Source organism: Rhamphochromis longiceps, linkage group LG10 (genome assembly GCF_057381845.1).
Source record: "Rhamphochromis longiceps isolate RC_006_pf linkage group LG10, R_longiceps_female_GT1.1, whole genome shotgun sequence".
Taxonomy (NCBI): Eukaryota; Metazoa; Chordata; class Actinopteri; order Cichliformes; family Cichlidae; genus Rhamphochromis; species Rhamphochromis longiceps.
Genome location: NC_140566.1, coordinates 37,144,344 through 37,168,777, shown reverse-complemented (window position 1 = coordinate 37,168,777; position 24,434 = coordinate 37,144,344). Strand labels below are relative to the sequence as shown.

General features: G+C 41.1%; 1 protein-coding gene and 2 long non-coding RNA genes across 4 annotated transcripts in view; 1 reads left to right on the top strand and 2 right to left on the bottom strand.

Annotated features, from left to right (window-relative positions):
- Positions 1-4,998: 4,998 nt before the first annotated feature.
- Positions 4,999-9,648, bottom strand: LOC146661452 (uncharacterized). The gene is made up of 9 exons (XM_085419736.1): positions 9,348-9,648; positions 8,780-9,088; positions 8,519-8,693; positions 8,335-8,418; positions 8,087-8,232; positions 7,807-7,890; positions 7,507-7,688; positions 6,924-7,148; positions 4,999-6,838 (listed from the first exon to the last, which is right to left on the bottom strand). The coding sequence occupies exons 1-9, from the start codon at positions 9,422-9,424 to the stop codon at positions 6,441-6,443; spliced, it is 1,680 nt and encodes a 559-aa protein (XP_085275862.1). The 5' UTR covers positions 9,425-9,648; the 3' UTR covers positions 4,999-6,440.
- A 7,737-nt stretch (positions 9,649-17,385) lies between these two features.
- On the top strand, positions 17,386-20,344 carry LOC146661451 (uncharacterized). Of its 2 annotated transcripts, XR_014913614.1 has the most exons (3): positions 17,386-17,488; positions 18,224-18,284; positions 18,772-20,344. It is a non-coding gene; the product is annotated as an uncharacterized LOC146661451 (long non-coding RNA). The 2 variants fall into 2 exon arrangements; XR_014913613.1 differs by lacking the exon at positions 17,386-17,488 and having other exon boundaries at positions 17,506-18,284.
- A 3,841-nt stretch (positions 20,345-24,185) lies between these two features.
- The window catches only part of LOC146661450 (uncharacterized), a 24,931-nt gene continuing 24,682 nt past the window's right edge, over positions 24,186-24,434 (bottom strand). Inside the window, exon 9 of the long non-coding RNA XR_014913483.1 lies at positions 24,186-24,359. This is a non-coding gene — a long non-coding RNA (uncharacterized LOC146661450). The remainder of the gene's footprint in view (positions 24,360-24,434) is intronic.

The window sequence follows — 24,434 nt, the reverse complement described above, 5'->3', positions numbered from 1 at the left end:
GCCCTCCTTGTTCCCTTTATGTCGCGGTACTTAATGTCTGGGAACCACCTGACCTTCAGCTCAAGGAATCCTGCTCTCAGGCATTCTTGTACATTCTTCCCTTCCCCTTCAACAAGCTTCCTCGCCCGGGCAAAGGTGAATGGGGTCGGGAAGGAGTCTCTGGTGGCCAGGTTCTCCGTCAGTGCAGCCAGATTAATGTGTCCCTTTAAATTCTCTGGGCATTTTTCCCCTTGCAGCTCTGAGATGAAGATGCCGTCGTTCCTCCTGAAGAGGTCTTTCAGCAGGAGTTTTACAAGCTCAGGTCCCAGCACGGAAGGCTCGCACTCGAGAGTCAATGTGAGAGCAAATAGCCTCTCGATTCTTTTCATCTGGAGTGTGTCCCTTGTCCAGTGTGCCAGAGGAGGTGGGCAGTCGTCAACAGCTGCACCAGTTGCTGCACCCAGGCCCATGAAGCCCCGCATGTTGGTTGCACTGAATTCGTGCAGCGAGCTGGTCCCGAGTGCTGCAGAGTACTGTCTGTCCATGTTGGACAAGGGGTGCCCGTATAATGCCTCCTCCAGCGCAAGCTCCAGCTGGAATGCCTTCCACACTGGGAGAAAGCCGCCTTTGCCTGTGTGCTTCTCCCCAAGTTGCCGGAGCTGGTCAGCCATATACTTTAGACAGCGAGACAGTATTTCATTCACGCTTGGCTGTTCCTGTTCCCGTTTAAAGGGTACAACGAGGGGGAAGTCCGTCAGGCACTTATGTAATGCACTCAAGTCGAAGAATGAGCATGCATAAACAATGTCTGTAAAGTCTGCCAGTTCCTTCCCTTCTATCCCCTCCACGATCTCTATTCTCAGGTTATAATTACCTGCTGCCTTCCTGGCCAAGTCCATCATGTGGATGTAGTAGTCCTCAGCTCTGGTGGCCACCGCCTGAACGTAATTCGGGTGGCCGAGGCCACCAGTGACGATCAATCCACTAATGGGGTGCCGGAATGTGGACATATAATGAGTGTGTGGGCTGTCCACATAAACTTGCCAGAAGGTGACGTTAGGCCTAGTGGCAATCTCTGCCAAAGCTGGCAAGATGTCCGGTGGGTGCTGGTCAAGTTCTGTCTGCACGTTAACACACTCGTGCATGGACATGGACGTGAAGAGCCTAGCTCTGGGTCCAAACATCCTTTCCAGTCCTGCTCTTGACCAGAAAAGTGTGGTGTGAGGGTCCAGTGGTATGAGGTTGCAGGCCACGTGCAGAGAACATCGCACAACCTCGTCAGGGTCAGCTACTTCCCACAAATGAAAGGGGTCCCTTGTCTTTTGTCCAAATTTGTAGACAAAGAACCGGACTTCCAATGTTGGATGCTCCGGCAACATCCTCTTCGCTTCATCCAGTTTGGAGAGTACGAACGTTTGATCCTGCGGCAATACGTTCATGCTCCCCTTGTTGTGAATGATGGTCTTCTGCAGCGTGGGTCTGCTCAGGTCTTCCAGTGGAAGGTCTTTGAGCAACTCAACAAATTTTGTTAAGATGCCATTAACAAGGTCCACCGTGTGTCTTGGTAAATAGTCAGCCATTTTACAGACTCTGTCCACCACCACAAGGGACTTGGGAATTACTATAGCTTCTAACTTGAATCCCCCGTCCAGGTAGGCAAAATCAAAGCCTCTTACCTTTCGCAGCACTTTTAAGCCCTCCACAGACAACTTACTAAGGTCAAAGTGTTTCTTTATGGTGTGCCAGGAGTTTTTCAGCTGGTGCATTTTGAAGGGTGCCATGTTCAACCTAGAAAAGGGTATATGCAGGCCTTCCAAGTTTTTTAGTTCAACCACCACTCCGTCGTAATCAAATTTACTCCAAACACGTCTCGTTGGATCCTCAACTGTCGTTGCCTGCAATGGAATGAAAATGTTGGGGTCCAGGAGGAAATCCTCAACGCTTTTAGATCTGGCGAAAGCATCCGCCAAACCCTTCATGTTTTCGACACCAACGTCCTCCATGGCTGTTGTGTTCTGGAAAGAACAGAAAGTATAATCAGGTAAGTAAAAAAGAAGTGAAACAATGTAACTGAAAAACTGTTAAACCAGGAAAGACAAAAAAAGTGTAATCATGTAAGTAAAACACATTAAAATCAAGTAAGTAAAGAACAGGAAAGAGCAATTTGCAACAGTTAAGAATATGCCAAAAATATTACCTGTATTGTAAATACAGTCTTTCAAGACAGCAGATAAAAAAAGAAAAGTTGTGTGTCTTAGTTAACCAAGACGCTGTGGTCATAAATCCAGAGACACTGCTCCTCTGAGTTTCAGGGCATGAATGACTGAGCTGAGCACTCCTCCCCTTATATAGGGTCCAGTCAAAAGTTGCCGCCATAGGAAATGAATGTCGTTCAGTGAATGAGCCAGTGAACGACACCCCCTGAACGACACTCACTGAATAACCCACTCAACGACACTGACTGAATGAGCCAGTGAACGACACCCACTCAACAACACTGTTATTAGGAAAATTGTGCTTAGTAGTCAGTATAATCTTTTAACACTAGCATTCCCAGGCTTCTACCTTTCTACCTATAAAACCCGAGAGCAGTCAAATGGTGGAAGTGGAAGCTAAATTGGCTAAATTGACCGCGGAGTCATCATTTTGCGTTTCTACCTTTAAAAGCCGGAGAGCAGTCAGTCAAATGCTGGAGTCGTTCATATGTATATTAGGTCGTTACCTAGGAATTCTGGAGGGAGGGGAGTGGGGGTGAGTGATTGAGGGGGTGGGGGAGTGGAGTGTTTCAGTTTGCCATCTTAGGGAGAAATCAACACATGTCCTTTGTATGTCCTTTGTTGCTGACATTTATTGATGAAAACAGTACAAAAAACCAACCATTTGTACACATATTTACAAATAATGATAAAAAGTGAGTGAGTACATTTCAACATTTTCAGCAATCACTCACAATCCTGGCACTGCCACGGTATCTGTCGTCTGCATTTACCACATGTGTACCTGTAGCAGTGAACACATCGCACAGTGGCCTGATTTTTTTTGCATCTGTGTACTTGGATTTTAGGTCGCAAGCCACCCAAAACTTGCTCCATGTACCACTCAGCAGGCCATTTGTAAATATGTGTACAAATGGTTGGTTTTTTGTACTGTTTTTATCAATAAATGTCAGCAACAAAGGACATACACCCATGTGTGTTGATTTCTCCCTAAGATGGCAAACTGAAACACTCCAAGTTGGTGACTTTTGGAGATTTGTTTCCCTGGATGATTGAGAATGCATCAAGATGAAACACAAAAGGAAGCTCACCGCTTTTAGCAGCTCCCCCACCCCCTCAATCACTCACTGAGTGATTGAGGGGGTGGGGGAGTGGAGTGTTTCAGTGTTTCAGTTTGCCATCTTAGGGAGAAATCAACACATGCATGTTGAAATGTACTCACTCACTTTTTATCATTATTTGTAAATATGTGTACAAATGGTTGGTTTTTTGTACTGTTTTCATCAATAAATGTCAGCAACAAAGGACATACAAAGGACATGTGTTGATTTCTCCCTAAGATGGCAAACTGAAACACTCCACTCCCCCACCCCCTCAATCACTCACCCCCACTCCCCTCCCTCCAGAATTCCTAGGTAACGACCTAATATACATATGAACGACTCCAGCATTTGACTGACTGCTCTCCGGCTTTTAAAGGTAGAAACGCAAAATGATGACTCCGCAGGGGTCTAAGGTAGAAAACCAAAATGACTGCTCTCCGGGGGTCTAAGTGCTAATGATATAAGTTTGCATATGGTAGAATGCTGCATGTAATCATTTGTGTGTAGAAGTATATGGTAAATATATAAATAATAAATATACAAGTATATAGTTGGTGGCATATTGAAAGAATGTCTCATCCTAGGAGGTCTGTAACATTTTAGGGTGTTCACCCCCACATCCTAGGAGCATGAGAGAGGTCGTACCTTGTCTTATTCTCAGTTCTGGAGACTGCACTTTTGCTAGCAAGAAGTTTCTCTTCTCTGAGTCTTTACTGAAGAAGTGTTTTAGACTATATTTCTTAACAGACACTGACTGCATGAGCCAGTGAACGACACCCACTGAACGACACTCACTGAATGAGCCATTGAACGACTCATTGAATGAGCCAGTGAACGACACCCACTCAACGACACTGACTGAATGAGCCAGTGAACGACACCCACTGAACGTCCCAAATGTTATTCTATGTAATAATTTCTGAAAAACCTTTAGGTATTTATTTTATAAAGTGCATTAGTTATGATTTCAAGTATGGTTTTAGGAAATTTTTCCTCCATATGTACAATTATATAAACATACAGACACACAGACACCTTTTAAGCCCTTGTCCTCTGATCAGGTGTCCATGTAGCATTTACCTGGACCACTGTCGCCAAACCATCTGTTTCATAATACATGTAATGTTTAATCCGCACTGGTCACTCCACTTTATTGTCATTGATATTTATATTTAAAAGTGCAATACTGTAATTTTCTGCTGCTCATTCCTGTGCAATATCCCATCTGCCCTCCCGTCATATTTCTTTTCAAGATTTTCTTATTTAATCACTAGTGTACATATATTTATAGATACATATATATTTAGTCATCTTTTCTCTTTTACCATGTCTCTCTAATATTTTGCTCCTTATTATTTTTCTATTTTCTTATTATTTTATTTTCCTATATTTTCTCCTACTGTATCAAGCTGCTGAGTGACTGCTGCTCGTCAAACACATTTCATTGCAATGTTGACCCTGTGCTAACTTGCATATGACAAATAAAACTGAAAACTGAAAACATGTAAGCTTTTTCTCTTTGGTTTGTTTGAGCGTTTGTTTTTTAAATACACAGCAAGTGTCACACTCTCTCTCTCTCTCTCTCTCTCTCTCTCTCTCTCTCTCTGTCTGTCTGTCACACACACACACACCTCCACATTCCAATCTAAGGAACAAACGCTCACTGAATTATAAATAAAGACCGGGGCAGTTCCTCAAGGCAAGGCAAGGCAAATTTATTTGTATAGCACAATTCAACAACAAGGTGATTCAAAGTGCTTTACAGAGACATTAGAAACAAAAACAAATAAAAAGCATGATTTAAAATAGATTAAAACAAGCAAAGAAACAAACTAACTAATTAACAAACAAACAAACAAAACAGTATATAAAATCAAAACAGATCAGCATCAGAACTTTAAAGTCTATCCTCTGACGGACAGGCAGCCAGTGTAAAGACCTCAGAGCTGGACTGATGTGGTCCACTTTTTTGGTCTTAGTGAGGACTCGAGCAGCAGAGTTCTGAATGAGCTGTAGTTGTCTGACTGATTTTTTAGGTAGACCTGTAAAGATGCTGTTACAGTAATCAAGCCTACTAAAGATGAATGCATGGACTAGTTTTTCCAGGTCCTGTTGAGACATCAGATCTTTTATCCTTGAAATATTCTTGAGGTGATAGTAAGCTGACTTTGTTATTGTCTTAATGTGTTTTTCTTTTCTTTTTCAAGTTTAGGTCTGCATCCATCACTACACCCAAATTTCTCGCCTGGTTTGTGGTTTTTAGATGTATAGATTGAAGTTCTCTGGTGACCTGTAATCGTTTTTCTTTGGCGCCAAAGACTATTACCTCAGTTTTGTTTTTGTTTAGCTGGAGAAAATTGTGGCACAACCAGTCATTAATTTCCTCAATGCATTTACCAAGAGCCTGTACAGGGCCTTGGTCTCCTTATTTATCTTATTTATCCAAAGTGCGACACCTGAGCGCAGACCCGGGCTGTTAAACAAATATGAGTCAATGCAGATGTCAGACAGACTGTCCAAATTCTCCCAAAGAATCTGCAGGCACCTGTTTAAAATTGGCTTAGGATAGAAAATTCTAAGTCTATTATTGAGATATTCTTATTTTCTGTTAGTAGTTAATCTTTCAAATGACAAGAGATAATGCCTAGATATCTCACCTCATCTTTCATCTGTGTATTACATATTAACTGCAGGAGACACTCATGTAGAGCTAGTATCTCACATTTATTATTATTATTGTTATTATTCATCTGTAAACCTGACGTGTTTCATAATCACCTTGGCTATGTTAATCATCATGCTCTTCAGGAGGCATCAAGACGCGGGGAACACAAATGAGAAATTAAAATGGAGCCACAGTGGAAGCAAAACCAGACACCTGAACATGGAAACACAAGACTTTCACAATAAAACACGAAACAGTGAACGTAAATAATACAATATGAAGCAGAGTGAAATTTGGAAACATGACACTTTATTTCAATACGTAAATTAAAACAAAACAAAACAAAACAAAAAACCCTCAAACCACATTTAAATTACATGCAAGACAATGTAAAAACAGCTGTGTTTTTTAAGAATAAAATCACTACATAAAAAAGCCCATGCAAAGAGAATAGGAAAAGAACAGATAAAATGAAAGTCAGCTGTCCAGCCACTCCAAGTCTTCCCCTTCACCACCATAAGATTTCCGAGTTACTCCGTAGTCCCATAACACCTCCTCACCAACTGCGATGTCCTTCAGGGCAATGAAAAGTATTGTCTCCTGAGGTCCTGCAGGGAAGTTCATTGTAAACTTCTGGGGCTTGATGTTTGGATTTTTTCGGGAATGGTTCATTCGCCTCCCATAGGTGTCAATGTCGGGATGACAGGCACAGGGGAATGCAGTGGCATCGATGCACATCCCTCGGTCACACTCGTCCCTGAAGAAGAACAGATACCCCGACTGGGGCCTCCGTTTCCCTTCTGCTTCAGTGATATATGTCCCGTGGTAATCGCACACTATATCCCCTTTGTGGAAAGGCATAAGTGCGATCACACCTGTAAGTTGAAAGATACCATCGGTCATGACAGGGCTCTTAGAAACGTTCACTTGCAATTTGTCTAAATGTTGTGTGCATTTTACCTTTGCCCTTCCGTTCCCCGAAGTCTTGCAAAGCCAGGCCCTTCCACTTCTGCTCTGCAATCGAAGACATGAGGGACTGGTTGTCTTGTATACTGGGCTGCGGAACAACCCAGGCCTGCAAGATGGCATTGACAGTGGGCTTGTTGGTGTGCCATTTCTCCTTGTCCAAAGCCATCTGCACACGTGCAGGCTGAGGTGGGTTTCCTCTTCTGCCAACTGACTGACCTAAATGAAGTGGTCACAAAGCGACGTACAAGAAATAATGCAAGTGATTATTGCGGCTTAAAAATGAAAAATCAACCATATGCATTTTAGTCAATCACGTATTTGTACCTTAAAATATTCCTTATATTTATAATTGAGCTATCTGTGTATATTTGGGTGTACAACATTGAGTGGGTTATACTTACATGTATTGTATTATTTAATTAGTTCAGACTGTTACTGCTATTGTCTCTACACAAGTGTAACCCACATAATTTTCTTAGAGATTATTAAAGTATTTTCATTCTGAAATACATACAAAACAAACAAAGCAATGCAACAGAAGCAGCTCCATTAACATGACATGCCCAGGCCTTACCGAGAATGTACCCAACTCTTTTCTTCAGCTGAATATCCCTCCATTTCTTGTAGTGGTGTCTGTGCTGTGGAAAGCCAGCCTGTACACACTGCCGTTTGGATGGTGGCTCTCCATTCAGGGTGACCGGGAAGGCCTGGAGGAAGGCATCCCATTCTTGGAGTGGCAGGTGCGTAGATGATGTGCTACATGAAAGGTGTAGAGGAGGGGATGCATCAAATCCATCAAAAGTTTTTAAATGTGGAAACGTGTAACACAGGTTGACTTGTGGTAGTGTGTGATATTTTTTAAAAAAAAGTGTACCTGGCCTGTCCTGGTGTCGGTAGTCCTCCTACTGAGCTTGATGCTGACTCAGCCATAGCATCCCCAGGTTCAGTGCTCAGGTATCTGTGGTTTTTAATGCATGCAAATTAATTAGAGAGCCCAGAGAGATGAAAAAGCCAAAATACAAGGGGCGAACATCTCTGACATACAGCAACATATGTGGCTGACTGTTATGAGTCCAGGGTTAGGGTTTCTCTGTCAGATCAAAGAAACAAATCTTTCTTAATATGCTATTGATCCAGTTAGGTCAAGCACTCACCTCGCTCTCAGGCGTTTTACATCTAATGATGGGTTGGACAGTGGGACCCCACATTCTCCTAGGAAGAACTTGCCCCTGTCATCGCTGCCAGCAATTTGATTTTCCAAGGACACTGGACGGATGTTCCTAAAATAGCAGTCCAACAACTGCAGAGAAAAAAAGGAATCAATGTTAAATATCTCATAAAATCAATTCACAAGGTGCCTATAGAGCAAGAAGAGAGTCGCTGCTGAGAATGAATGACTTACTTGTTCTTCCTGGCTGGTTATCTTCAAGTTACCACTCAGCTCAACACCATCAGCTACTGCTTTCCGCGCCATCCAGTCCTCTACCTGTGTATGTAAAAAAAAAGGTGTTGGAGCTTAAAGAAATACAGACTTACATCAGCTGTCATTTCACTTAGTGCACTTTTGTTGTTGGTGGTGCACTTACACAAAGTTCTTGAACAGCATTTGCTGTCAGTCCATGTTGTAAAATCAGGATGGCCTCGCAGTACTGTCTGAAGGTAGTCATTGCAAATGTGGGGATGCAATCACCGCCAGAAAGTCTTGTGTGGAAATATTCAATATCCTTCTTGGCCACGGCAAGAATTTCCTTCTTATCAGACCTATTGCAAATGTGACAGAGGTAAGACATTATTGAAAGTTTGTATGTGTCATCCAATATGTGGAAGTGGCAATAAGGTCATCATACCTCGCTGTTGGCACGACTGTCGAAAACGCTTGGGGACTGTTCGTGATGATAAATCCACGTGTTTGAAGGCGAGTGCAGAGTTTAATGCAAGATTCTTCATCCTTGCAGTACTCCTGGAGCTCTGAGAAGTTCCACACTCTACCTTCATTAGAAAACAGCTTCTGTGAAGCAATGGCTCTGGAAGCTTCTTCCTCACATTTCTGTGGTGTGCAGTCTTTCAGGCACACTCTGCTCAGGTGTGTGCGAATGGACTGTTGCGGCTTTTTACAAAGCAGGCAGTAGACAACGTTTCTCTCCATCTTGTTTGCACTGTAAATACAAAGAGTGAGAGGCAGAAAGTGAGAGAGAAAAACTGCATATCAATTTAGTTTATTTTGATAGTATGAGAAAACAAACAAAGAACAACAACAATACATCCACACACAAACTTTGCTTCCATCCCACCCCCCCAAAAAAAACTTAAAGAAAAAAAAGTTTTAAAACAAGTTTTAAATTTTAAAAATGAGGAGAATGGCACATGCAAGTTTTACATGTTCAACCACTTAAAAGCCCAACAAACAGTACTTACATTAAAATTGAACCGTTGTCTTCTGTTGTCGTCTTTCTCTCTCTCAGTGTCCTGCGGAAACAGAGTGGCAATAGCATATCACAAGTTGGCTACATTTATGTCCTTGTAGCTGTATGCTTCCCCATCCCCTTTTGCCCACTGAATGACAAAATGACAGGCCCACTTTTATCACCTACTGAACAACCCACTAAACGACCCACTGAACGACCCATTGACCCACCCACTGAACTGAATTTCTTGGTGAAAAATGTTTCTCATGTTACTTTAAGAGCTGTTAAAACTAACTAGTCCATTCTCCCGAGTGTTACTTTGTGTGTGTGTGTGTATATATATATATATATATATATATATATATATATATATATATATATATATATACAAATTGTAAAAATTAAAGCCGGCTATTGCTGTGCAGCAGTCTTTAAAGAAGGTGGTGCTCAAAGTAAAAAAAGGGGCACATATAACCAGGCTGTATAGCAACAACACACATTCATCGGTATTCATATATATATATATATATATATATATATATATATATATATATATATATATATATATATATATATATATATATATATATATATTAAACTTTTCTATCAGTCCTTCACAAAGAGGGAACAGTCTGTCTACATATTGGCCATCTCTCAGCTGGTGCTGGTTCCTGCTCATACTCTTCCTTAGGCGCTTGTGACTGTGTCCCCCTGTATCATCAAGGGTCCCAAAGCCAACACAGATGACCCTGCTAAAGTGGGTCCCCCAGTCTCTCCTGACTCTGGACATTTGCAGGTTCTCACACCTGGAAGTCAAGCAGGTCATAGGCTGCAGCACTGAAACACAAGTTACAGTTATAGGTAAATGTTCATGTACCTATAACTGTATGTATGAACAGTTTATGAACATTCAGCTCATAGATTTCTCACTTCTGAACTCTTTTAGTGTGTTTTTTTTCATTTATTGTTTAATCATGTGTGTGTGCCTGTGTGTGGTTATGAGCACCTTCTACAGAGGCACCACTGAGAGTATTCCCATTTAACACTCGTAATAACACACGCTGAAAATACTCCTTCTGTTGTTCTTTTTCAGTACTGTACACCACCTGATGGTTTTGGCTCCTGTCTCTTTTTGCTTTCTCTCTCATTGTGGAAAAGCATTATAAACATGCCAAAGAGAGATGGGTTCATGCATTTCAGTTTTAACTGTTAAGCATTCTGTGTGCATGCCTGTCTGGTTGTGTGTGTGTGTAAGACATTTGCTGTGTATGTAACCTTCCTGTCGTTGCCGGGTCAAATCTCACCAATTTACAAATTTAAAAAACCCTCACCAATATTGGGTTTTACATCTGAGTGCCTCGAGGCCTTAGTACGTCCTCCACACTATGCACTTGAACATATTAAGGTGATGAGAACTTCTTTTGTTTAACTTTGAGTGTTTGAATCAAGTTTGTTACATATGTGGGAATAGGAATCCACCCCCACCCCACCCCCTTTTGCCTACTGAATGACAAAATGAAAGGCCCACTTTTCCCACTTACTGAACAACCCACTAAACGACCCACTGAACGACCCATTGACCCACCCACTGAACTGAATTTCTTGGTGAAAAATGTTTCTCATGTTACTTTAAGAGCTGTTAAAACTAACTGGTCCGTTCTCCCGAAGTTTACTTTGTTCTTCTAGACCAGGGGTAGGCAACCTTTCTGATGGCGAGTGCCATTTAAAATGTCCTCAGAAGTCAGTGTGCCAAATGATGTTATGGTGTTATAACATCATTTGGCAACATAATAATGGTGTTATTTGTCTCTCAGAAACAGCTCATAACTTTCCTTCAACTCATTCCTGTCACCTAAAAGGTAAACCTTTCTCCATCACCTGTCCAGCTCTGATGATTCAGTAAGGACATCTCCTGGATTCATCTTCATGTTTCCCTCTCACCAGATATACAAACCATCATGAGCAGCAGCTTTTACAGCTGTGGCTCCAGCAAACATCAGCTGATACTAGAAAGTAATATCAAATTCCAAATTCTAACAGCAGCTGATCAAGCTTAAACGTGCTGCTCTTGTTTAGCGCGACATCCGCTGGTTTCTTCTTTCTGGCGCAAAGTGGGCGATAAATAAACACGAGAAAAGCCGTTGAAGTAGCAACAGGAGCGAGAGGGGGGAGAATGAGAGGAGAAGAGGCAGCTGACAGCGTAAAGACAGAATAAATCTAGCTTTGTGTCTTTTTTTCCATTCTAGCTGAAGTCCGGGACAAACTGTGTTCCTTTTCACCTTAATACAAAACGCGTGATATTTTCTCTGAATGAGGGTTGATTCCGTCTTTTTTACAGGCAACTCTACTAACTAACCTTATGAATAAAATACAGTTCACTATGGTATCAGTAACATCAAAGCACCCGCCCAGCTGTATGGAAACTCCATCATGCTAGCTAGGTATTGTAACTGACTGTAAAAAGTCAGCATAACAAAAATAAACTCTACCTAAAATTGGTTTATATCTGACCCAGATAGACTGCAGGTCATAACTTCTTACCATAAGTTCAGTTCACCTGATACTCGGACAGGTGTCCTGCCAAACTAGGTATCCCCGACAGAATTTGTTTCCCCTGCGTCCGGAGCACACGCTGGACTGTCCAAATCACGGACAAACAGTATCCCACATTGTTGATTTTTAGTTTACAAACACTTCTCATAATGACTAACTACTCCTGACATTTTTGAGATGTTAGCTCTTTATACAACGAAGTTATAGTGGGATACAAATAATATCAGGCTGATCCTGCCACAATTTGTTCCCCCTGTGTAAATCACGGACAAACAGTATCCCACATTGCTGATTTTTCATTCACAAACACTTCTTATTATGACGCATTACTCCTGAAACTTTAGAGGATTTAGCTCTTTTTAGAGTAAAGTTACAGGAGAATAAAAATAGTTATCAGCCAAAATGTTAATGTTTTATTAAAATAATCCCATCTGATACCCCGTGAGATGAGAAAAGATAAGATAACTCTTTATTGTCATTTCACAGTCATACATAGTACAGTAGTACAATGAAATTGGAAAACTGTCCTACGTCGGCTTTTCCAATAAATATATAATTTTATATATAATAATATATATATATATATATATATATATATATATATATATATATATATATATATATATATATATATATATATATATATATAACATAATTTTCTGTTGTAACCCTCAAACTGAATGGTAATGTAACGATACTAATTTTTCACTTTTTCACAAAATGAAAACATCAGTACTTCCTGCGTGCTCCCAGCACAGGGGAAACTACCTACTTTGGCACAACAGATCCAAGTATAAAAACAATGCTGTTCACGGTTGAGGTAGTGTCCAAACTGACGGACAGAGATTCAGTCACAGGTAGATGTTCCCACAGCTCTTTAAATGAATTCTGGCTGAAGGGTAGATTCTGATTAAAAACCAAAATGCCATCCTGCCTCAGTTAAAAAGGTTCCTAAAACTGTACTGCCTGATCAGTCACTGTACACTGTTAGGTTGTGGAAGATAATCCCTCGTCCTCCTCATACTGCAGACTGTTTAGGAAACTTGGCTCAGAGCTGCAGAAGTTCTTGACTGTCGTACATTTGTGGTTAGTCTGATGAAACTCATTTTCAGTGTACTGACTGAAAGTGAACAGCGGGTCCTGACTCCACGTCTGTGGTAAAGGGTTAGGGTGTTGAAAAAAGATCAGGGAACCAGCAATCGCCGGTTCCTTGAGATGCACTCTCCACCGTGGGACAGGATGGTGGTACCCCTGCCCCAGTTCAAAAAAATTGCCCATCTTGGGTTTACGCGCATCTACTGAGCTCTTCGCGACGTTTCGGCGTTCCTTCGCCTTCTTCAGGCCGAGCTCAGTGTGTCTGTGTTGTGTGCCTTGTGCCAGAACTAAACTGAAAATATTAGAGCAATATTTCAATGAAATATCCTGAAACGCGTACCTTCACTCAGAAATCGGGGCTGGGGAAACAATTAAAATAACTAGCAATAATTAGGGGTTAGGTTGGTGTCTAGGTGGGGGTTTTGGTGGGTGCCGGACGCTGTGGCGAAGAGGCCACGCCGATGGCTTCTTCGGTTCTGGAGATATGGCGAATCGGACCAAAAAGGATGGGACAAAACGGTCCCAATCGGAGAAAGGAAGGTGCAGAGGGCCTGGGTATGTGGACAGTGATTGTGGAGAAGTGTTCTGGCAAATTGGAAAGACAATTAAAATTACAAAAAGCCAAACAGACAAAAGCTGTCTTGGAATCAACATTCAAAACATGATCACTACTGTATAAAAAAAAAGGTCCATAAATTACAAATGAATATGTTGCTTAACTGTAAACTGTAATCTCAGGTAACAAGGCAATTCAAGTGGCTTTTATTTTAATTTCAACCATGTATAGTGTTACAGTACAGAGTGAAGTGAGACAGCGTTCCTCTGAGACCCTGGTGCTACATACGACATATAACGGACAAACACAGGACTACTAACATCAGTCATAGTAAATGTTCTGTAAGAAAGATTGCCAACTCTAACTACATAAACCTGTAGTGGACATTTCAGTTAAGTAATTATATAATCTACACATTAAGGCCACTATTCAGCATCAACATGGACTGTCAACTTACAACATGAAGCATGTATTGCTGTTTTTCTAGCAATTTATATAGATCCAGCCAAGTGCTGCCTTTTGGTGGTTGCATTGTGCATAAGCAGCATGACCCTATAGAAAACAAGACGAAAGGAAAGCTTTGTACAATGTCATCACTCTGAGATGGACATCAAAAGTTTCCACGAGGACTCTGTGCCTCCCTGGACTACTTCAAGCACAAAAACAAGAAGGGCTGGAGATGTGTCAAACCTCAACATATTAACCAAAGGAAGAGCAGGGAAAGAAGAACTAAGTAAAATCACAGGGGGACCCTGAGAGCTTCAAAAGACCAATCCCTGGCGCTCTGATCAAGATTCCTGTGGATGCAACTCATCAGGGAATGGCAACGAGGAGGAGGAAGAGGAGAGGGGAGGCCTGTGGGAGTAGCATAGTGAGAACAACCACACATCTGCCAACTGAGTCAGCACTGCAGGATTGATCAGAATGACACAGAATGGCCCTGTCACAAGCCTATTTAGATATGCTTGAAAACAGACTTTGGGGGGACATGTGATACCACTGACTACTCCCCAGCTTTTTCCAACTTGGATGTTGTATGTGGAGTTTGTTGCTTTTTTCTCCTCTATCTCTCTCCACGTTTATATACATTATTTTAATCGTGTGTGTTTTGGTCTGCCTCTGTAATGTGAGTGTCAGCCCAGTGATGCTCCAATTCAAAGTGACATTGCTTTGGCAATGACTCCATCTAATGGTTAAATTTCTGAACTGCAGGCTCAGTAAGTAAGTAAGTAAGTAAGTAAACTTTATTTATTAAGCGCTTTTCACAGACAGACATTCACAAAGCGCTGTACACAAATATTAAAATAAACAATAAAATCAATAGACATTATATACAATGTAAAAGATCAAATGTAATTAGTGTAAAAAATATAAAATGTAGATCAACAAAAGGCTTGTTTGAACAGAAGAGTTTTTAACTGTTTTTTAAAAGAATCCACAGAGTCAAGCAAACGTAGTGGTAGTGGTAAACTGTTCCACAGCCTTGGTGCAACAGACTGAAAGGCTCTGTCCCCTTTTGTCTTCAGTCGTGTACGGGGAACAACTAAGAGACTCTGAGTCTGTGAGCGGAGATGACGAGCAGCAGTGTATTTTAAAAGAAGCTTGGATAAGTAATCTGGAGCCGTTTAGTGCTCTGTATGTTTAAACAAGAATTTTAAAGCGAATTCTAAACTCTATTGGGAGCCAATGTAAAGAATATAAGATGGGAGTGATGTGAACACGCTTGGTAGAGCGAGTTAGTAGTCTGGCTGCTGCGTTTTGTATTGTCTGGAGGCGAGAGAGAGATGATTTATCCAAGCTAGTAAACAGGGAATTACAGTAATCTAAGCGTGATGACACAAATGCATGAATGAGTTTCAGTCACAAAAACGCAATATTTTGACCATTACTGAGCTTACACTTGAGAATACTATTTGACCTTTGTGACCTTTTGTACTCCTATTGATATATGTTATATTGTACAAATAGTTCATTAAACACACATTTTCTCAATTTGATGACAAAACAAACAAACTGGGAAATAATTATTGGCTTTATTTGTCACACCGTGACTGTGGCTGTGGTCTGTGGCAAATTTTCATCTTCACCACTGTACGTGGAGTCTAGCAGTTATCTTTGTGAAAAACAAAGGATCTTGCGGTGCCTGCGGGCAAAATTGGTGCTTGAGGGCACTTCTGAACTCCTTTCAGGCTCTTTTACTCGGTCTTGTCTCACTAGGGTGGGCTGTTATGCAGTGAAAGCAGGTGGGAAGATGTGAGGGACACTTCTTCAAAGAATTTGTTTTCAAAAAAATATTTATCACTTTACACAATATTTATCACTAAGCAAATGTCTACGTGACTTTTGACATGAAACTCTTGTATGATAAACAACTTACAGCTTCCTCTTACTGTAAGAACATGCAGATTTAGAAAAAGGGGAACCTCAGCTCTGAATTCTTAGAATAACTCTGTTGTATTTGTACACACACACACACACACACAGACACACAGAGAAGTATAAATAAAGCACGCACACAGTGATGAGACGCAGGTCTTGCGTCCATGACTGCCCTCGCGAGTTAAAGACAGCTGCAGTGTTTGTGTTTTCTAACTCAGGTGTCTCAGCTGAAGAACTGCGGGGTGATTTTAAGAAATCCCCTGTCAATTGGTTATGAGCAAAAATTGTTTCTATAAAATAAAAATTAAAAAAACACAAAAAAACCCCCCAGTTTCAACCGTAACGTGAAGTACACATTTTATTATTTTTTTCCTTTTAGTGAAAGGAAACAGCCGTCGCCGGTATGCTAGTGCGCACGCTCCACCCCCTCCTACGCCTCTTTCCCCCCCTTCTTTTTGCTTTGTAAATAAACAGAAATGTGACTTTTGCTTCATAAACAGTTTGACAAACAAGTGGTGCCTGCAGGGTGTATATTCATGGTATAACCGGCATAAACACAGCCTCACTTCGTGTGTGATTGTGCAGGAAATACAACTGTGCGCTCAGCTTCGAAAAAGGACCGCATCTATCCATTTATCCTCATACCTCACCTCTATGTATGTGCTCTCTTTGAGCGCAGGTGCGGCTCTTTGCTGTGACACATCTCTAATGTAGTCTAGACGCTCCGGCGCCAGGGGTCATCGGGTGACACACACACACACAAACAACAAGTAACACAACATGGACCATGAACTCTGCGTGACTCAACTATACCAAGACAGTTCACCTATTACGAGCCTTTAAAGTAAGCTTATTGCTAAATAGTCTTGATATTTAATCAACAGGTAAGGTAACACCTGATTCTGTTCACATGGACGGAGTTTTTTCAGTGCTAAATAGTCTGCACATCCCGGCTCTTATTATTTATTTTGCTGCGTTATTTTGCAAAATTATCTAATCTAAAAATAAACTACATAAATGAGTGCGATGCAATATTTTGCTCTTGGTGTTTTCAGTCCTTTATGTCCATCTTATGTGTCATTTTTTTCTGTTATCAATCAACCAACCGATCATTCGATTAAAGGCCTGTCAACGGGCTTCGTAAAGGTTCTTTTAAGGTCACCAGAAAGCTACATAAAGACTGCACCTGCACCTGCACCTGCACCAAAGTTCTTTTTTTTTTTTCTCTCTATCTCCGAACATTGTTGCATTTTAAAACCATCTTCAGTGAGCTATAAATAGGTCACAAGTGAAACACTAAAGTGGCTAACCTTTCTGTGGAATTAAATAGATTTCTAAAAATGTGCCCATAGTGTCAGTACAGGATTGTGAACATCGCAACGCAAAGTTTTTGATTTCTCTCAAAACATATATTTCTTTTCATGCTGAACAGATAATATCTTTAATTTGAGTCAAAGTGATTTGCACTTGAACACGCCCACCAGAAATAGACCGGGACCCATTTTTATTCTGCATGGCTGCTGGAAACATCATGTCACATCTTTGATTAATTTCATCTGAAAATAAACGTAAGTAAAGCCAAGTGTGTTACAAAAGCTTTTATAATTTGTATTGCCAAAATCGCAGAAAATAACCCCATTTAAGCTGGGTCGACAGCCACCCCTAATTTTTGCATGATTGTAGCTGCTAGCTATAAGCTAGCTAGCTATCCTGCGCAACGTTAGAACTGGTTACCAGAAACCGACCATCACAGTCGGGAATACAAGTTAGTATACTGGTAAAAAACGGCTTTTTGCCTAACTAGCTAGCGTTACCACGATGCATCGGTGGTGGATAAAGCTAGCTAGCATAAGTTCATAGTTCATAACATTCATAGTATAACTCCGTGCTCCGCTTCGTTTGAATTTTTCTGGTGAGCTCGCGGTTTCTAGACACAAGCTTGTGTTTGTGCGCGCACGTTTGTCTCTCTTCATATAAATATCTGTGTGTTATGTGTGTGTACACCGAGCGCAAAAGATAATTATTAATGTGCATGATTTAGAGACAGAAATAACAAGCCAGCATATAAGATCAATGACATAAGACTAATTCCTTCAATTGACTTTCAGGCGCAGCTCGGAAAAATGTGCATTTTCTGAAGAAATTTTAATTTTAACAGCAAAAAATTGACCCTATGCCAAACTTAGTCGCTAATGGCTGGTCTGTAGACTGTTTGGTATGTCATGTTACGTATTTCTTGGTTTTTCTATGTAATGTGTTTTATAGAGAAGTAACATTATTCTTTTTTTTCTGTATGCTTTCAGAACCACAGATCGCTCCATCCATTCCATGGCTGAAGCATACATTTTCATTTAATCTGAACAGGTATCATTTTGCATTTACACTGCACATCCTTTTTAAACATTTCATAATAATCTAGACTCTCCCTCATTATCCTCTCATTCACCTTGCTGATGTGTTGAGGACTTGATAAAAGAATACATGGTATGTCCATATCTGTTCTGTCTCTACATGAGATGCAGTCTCTTGATGTAAATTTGACAACTCTGCTATTAAATGCAGTGATTAATGTAGGACAGCAACGATTAATCAACTCATCAAGTTAATATCTTAGGGTTCTGTATTGTTTTCTTTTTTTTTTTCTTGGGCTTTGTGGAACATTTATGAAAATGTTCCACCATTGATTTAATTTAATGATTATGCAATTCACAATCTGATTAGTCAAATAATTGTTCTAATAGTCTGTGACCAAACAACTATCAAAATAGTAGTTTATTATGGTCAAAGATTTATCAGGTGTGCCAGACTTCAGTTCTTCACTTGTACATTTTGTTCCATATTTTACCTCAAGATATCCCAGAAAGATGAAGCTGAGGAAGAGCTGCAGAGTACCACCATGGCACTCTTCGTCTTCAGGGACAACTCAAGCCTCCTACATCAGCCTCGAGACATCGGGATAATCATTGATGGTGTGGAAGTCCTGAATGAGTTGCCTTCTGTGGCAGCTGGAGTGGCAATGGTCTTTGGACTCTGTTATGCTCTTAATATGGAATATCCACGAGGATTCAGGTTCACCTTTGAGGCTCTTCAAAAGATTATGATGGAGCTTGACTTTAACAAGATGACCTCTAAGATTCGCAAACTTAATTGTGAACTTAACACTGCACAGTAGTGTGTTTGCATGCATGTGTGCATGTGTATGTGCACATGCATGTGCATGTGTGCTTGGTTGGCCTGCAGTGGTATTCTACATTCAAAATTTATAAGAACACCCATTTGAAAGGGAGATTTAAGTTGATTTCATTGATACATGTGTAGATTTTTTTTTTTTTTACATTGTACAGGCACAGTGCACATATAAACATTTTTGAGTACTTGCAAATTGGTTTAAAAAGAGTTTTTATAATGGTTTTATGCCAGTTTTAGACAGGTTGCAGGTTTTATACTGGTTTTCAAAAGATTGCAGGTTTTATAAAACAAACATTTCTCTAATCATTTCTGCCGTAGCACTAAATCTGTATATTACTAATCCTCTCTATTGATTATAGTTAAAATGGTTTGGAACAATAAATAATTTTGAAACAATTGGTTGGCCAACTGTCTTGTTTTTTATAGGAAATGCAGAGCATTTTTGAACTGAAATGAAATGTAAAAAATATAGTTTGAATATATGTAAATCAATTACCTGGCTTCAACACAAACATATTAGTTCATGTTAATTTGGTTCGATGTGAATACATTAGGTTGGTTAAATTTCAATATATTAGCTTGGTTCAATAATTAAAATATGGTTCTATGTAAAAAAATCAATTTGGATCAATGCAAAATTTAAAGTTTCAGTCAAGTCTAGTAATATTGTTTATATCAACATAAAAGTATCAGGTCATATCAAGTGACTCAATTTGGATTCTATAAAGCCAAATATTTTGGATGTGACAACTGGACATCATTTTTTTTAATTTGAATAGGGTTATTTTTTTTACAGTGTAGTTTATTTCTCACAGTTTTTTAAAAATTCTCTTGCTTTATGGTTCTTAGCGCTGTTACCAGTCTTTGCATTTATCATCATTTTTTCTCTTTTTTCTTTCATGTTACACAAACATGATTACATATTGCATATGAATCAAGGTTGCGCAGAGGTGGTTGCATTTCCCAGACAATCATGCAAAATATATACATTTCTTTTTTTAAAAATGACATGGTGCGACAGGACTGTAGCACAGTAATACAGCAACATCAGAGGCAAATTCCATTCAAGTTTTGCAAGCCTAGCTTTGAACTTTATTTAAATAAACGGCAGTGACTCGTTATGACAAGGATCATTCTTAATCTCACTCAAACCATGCTGAACGGCTCTAACCCAATTAGGAACATAGGGTTGTTGTTTTTTTTGTTTTTTTTTTAAAAAGAAAAGAAAAACATAACTGAACACAACAGTATGTCAGTGCAGTGACTAATCAGGCAGTACAGTTTCAGGAACCGTTTTAACTGAGGCAGGATGGCATTTTGGTTTTTAAATGGGCATTTAAAACCTGAAATAATCCTAAAGGCTTAGACAAAAAGGTGACATTTGTTTTCGAAATTGAGGTGATGGGCATCTTAGTCGCTGTCACTCCTCTCTCCTCTCTGGAGCAGCCTCTTTCCACTGGAGGGCACGGGAACCTCATGCTTCACTGAGACCTTTGACTTGCTTTTGCTGTCCTTGTCAAGCAGCTCCAAACCGTCATTGATCTTCTTCAACATCTCGTAACGCTCACGCCCACGAACAGGGAGGAGAAAAACCTCCTTGTCGTCCCCCTCAGCACTGGAGGTACATTTGGACTTCTTTGTGGATGTGGTGTCAGGAGGTGGTGCGCTCTTTCGTTTTTTCGCCTCTTTGGTGCCGCTCTCCTTCTTCTGTTTATTGTCCTCCTGTAGCTGTAACAAAGAGGGACGAAATAACAAAAAAGAGAAACATATTTGTCAAGTAATTTTACCCCCCCCCCCCCAAAAGTGGCATTTAACATGATGATATTCTACTGCCTTCTGGGGGAGGGAAGGAACAGCGGTTTTTCTTTTGAGTTTATATTCAAGTTTTCTCCTTCTTGCCCCCTCTGGTGTACAATTTCTTCCTTTTTCCTGTTTAAAAAGAGTTCACATATTTTGTCATTTGACTGTAAGCAGTGCAAGGAGGAGATGCTCGCTTTTTGCATGACAGTCTGCCACTTCAGTCTTCCCTTTCTTTATAAGGCTGGAAAATACTTCAGACCCCTCCTCAGGCAGTAAGGGGCCTGAGGTGGGGTCTGAACTGTGGGTACCGGTATGAGGAGAGAAGGGGGACAGGACTGGATAGTGGCTTAAAGTTAGGATTTGGTTTGATTAGGTGAGCCGGTTTTTGGTTGTGTCTGCTTATGATTTGAAACAGGTCTGAAATGAGAGAAAGAGGAGTTTGTTCCTGGGGAATTATAAGACAGTGGTGTCCCGTTTTCCTTCTCATTAATCATATGAGAAGAATGAAGGCGTTTTAAAGATTTTTGAGTTGAGGTTTGTCCTTCTGCAGCTATCAGTTTTCTAAAGAACTCGTCCTCCTCATACTGCAGAGTGTTTAGGAAACTTGGCTCAGAGCTGCAGAAGTTCTTGACTGTCGTACATTTGTGGTTAGTCTGATGAAACACATTTTCAGTGTACTGACTGAAAGTGAACAGCGGGTCCTGACTCCACGTCTGTGGTAAAGGGTTAGGGTGTTGAAAAAAGATCAGGGAACCAGCAATCGCCGGTTCCTTGAGATGCACTCTCCACCGTGGGACAGGATGGTGGTACCCCTGCCCCAGTTCAAAAAATTGCCCATCTTGGGTTTACGCGCATCTACTGAGCTCTTCGCGACGTTTCGGCGTTCCTTCGCCTTCTTCAGGCCGAGCTCAGTGTGTCTGTGTTGTGTGCCTTGTGCCAGAACTAAACTGAAAATATTAGAGCAATATTTCAATGAAATATCCTGAAACGCGTACCTTCACTCAGAAATCGGGGCTGGGGAAACAAAAGCAGAGTCTGAAAGTTTGAGGACAAACAGTCAAATCTTTTTCTCTCTCTCTTTTTTTTTTTTTTAAACATGTCATAAAGACGAGACCCACAAACTCAGTATGTCTACTCATTAGCTACCTTGCATTATAAATATATAAAGTTTTAAAAAGTGCTTATTAAAAGAAACTATAGTGATGTGATAACTTCCAGCAGTGTCATTCTCATTTTTGTTCTTGACCAGCATTAATACGAAATGTCAGGGAGAGCAAAACGGTCGTCCTTCACAGTCCTCCTCCAACACTGACAAGGATTGTCCACAAAAAAACCCCAAAAAAACCCCCCAAAGAACTGGTCTCCCATTAACATTCATTCAACGTGTACACAAAGATAGACGTTTTTGGAAAAGCATATTTAATACAAAAGGAGACTTCTCAAACTAAAGAGGAGAGTATTGGCGACTGGTAACACACTGCTGCTGCGACCGACTGGAACACAAGACGACAGGTAAAAATTAAAATAACTAGCAATAATTAGGGGTTAGGTTGGTGTCTAGGTGGGGGTTTTGGTGGGTGCCGGACGCTGTGGCGAAGAGGCCACGCCGATGGCTTCTTCGGTTCTGGAGATATGGCGAATCGGACCAAAAAGGATGGGACAAAACGGTCCCAATCGGAGAAAGGAAGGTGCAGAGGGCCTGGGTCCACCACCACTGTACTCAGCAGGCCCTGCCGGGTCGTTAGACACGCAGCATGGCAGGGATCGGTGACATAACATGTAGCAGTTTCCCTTCACAGAAGCGTCTGCAGCAGGTGGGCGGAGGAGGAGGCAGCAGAACCAGGCCTTTGGAGCACTGTGTCATCTCCTGGTCCTGATGCTTTGAATCTCCCTCTCTGTCTGTCTGTCTGTCTGTCACACACACACACAGAAGCTGGTCAAGTGCTGTGCAACTGGGATTGCACCTGTCGTCCACAGGAGGGCGCCTAGCTGGGAAGTCCAGTACATTCCATATTAAAGTTGTTGCAAGTGCATTTTTTGTGTAAAAGAGACACACACACACACACACTCACACTGTAAGGTCTGAAGTGCAAAATTTGAATTACATTCCTTTGTATCTCTCCCTCTCTCTCACTCTGTCTCTCTCTCTCTCTCTCTCTCTCTCTCTCTGTCAACACACACACACACACACACACACACATACACACACACACACACACACTGTAAGGTCTGAAGTGCAAAATTTGAATTACATTCCTTTGTATCTCTCCCTCTGTCTCTCTCTGTCTCTCTCTCTCTCTCTGTCAACACACACACACACACACACACACACACACACACACACACACACACACACACCAAAGCACACAGACAGAAGCTGGTCACAACTGCTGTGCAACTGGGATTGAACCAGGGGGGCTCCCTCTGCTGGCTCAATGCGGTACAAAGTGTCAGAAGGTGTTAGTTATCTGCTTTTGACAATCAATTGCACCTGTCGTCCACAGGAGGGCGCCTAGCTGGCAAGTCCTGTACATTCCATATTAAAGTTGTTGCAAGTGCACTGATGTCAATGGAAAATGGTATTTAGTAGTCAGTATAATCTTTTAGTGATATAAGTTTGCTTATGGTAGGATGCTGTTTGTAGTTATTTGTATTAGGAAATGTTTAACCATGTATACTTAGAAGCATATAATTAATTGTGTAGTGACAGGATGTGTGCACCCCAGGAATGCACCCCCACGTCCTGGGAGCATGAGAGCTCGTACCTTGTCTTATTGCTTTACGGTAGGATTAACGTAGCTATGTCTGTTTTAGTTTAAGTGCTTCTTTACATATAGATGAACTGTTGGACTCTCCAGACCAGCAGGTTAAGGGAAGTTGTTTATGGGGCCACACTCTGACGCCACACACACACACACACACACACACACACACACACACACACACACACACACGCTCAATGGAGTATAAAATAAAGACCGGGGCAGTTCTCTCACTGGAGTCTCTTAGAGTGGAGGCTGCCCTTGCTAGCAAGAAGTTCTGTGTGTTTCTCTTCTCTGAGTCTTTACTGAAGAAGTGTTTTATAACATTTTCCTTAACAACTGACATGTGTTTTTTGTGTAAAAGAGAGAGAGACACACACACACACACACACACACACTCACACTCAGCGGCTCAGAGATGAGGGAAAAACAACAGAAATCAGGATAGATTTTAATGTCAGGAGATGCCCTGTGATGCTGGGGCCATTGTGTAAGATTGGAATGTGTACCAGTGGCTGGTGGGTGGTCCTTGAAGGTCCCGGGAGGAGGCGGCGAGGAGGCAGCGGGTGGCTGGGCTTGAGCTGTGGATCAGGGACGTCATTAATTCTGCCTGGTGCTGCGTGTGCCCTGTGCAGCTTGGATGTCTGCCGCTGACGCTCTGTGGTTCCTGTTCCTGTCATAAAAGGCCCTGTACAAGGGGAGAAGAAATGCATCATTGGTTACCACAAATAAAACAGTGTCTTTCTGCCTGTGTCATTCTGTT

Bases quoted from the DNA above. Each gene is read 5' to 3' on its own strand.
- LOC146661452 (XM_085419736.1), bottom strand. From the start codon at position 9,424: ATGCTATTGCCACTCTGTTTCCGCAGGACACTGAGAGAGAGAAAGACG. The intron at 8,694-8,779 runs GTATGATGACCT...CATTTGCAATAG, and splicing joins ACAGTCGTGCCAACAGCGAG to GTCTGATAAGAAGGAAATTC. The intron at 8,233-8,334 runs GTAAGTCATTCA...TTTTCTCTGCAG, and splicing joins TAACCAGCCAGGAAGAACAA to TTGTTGGACTGCTATTTTAG.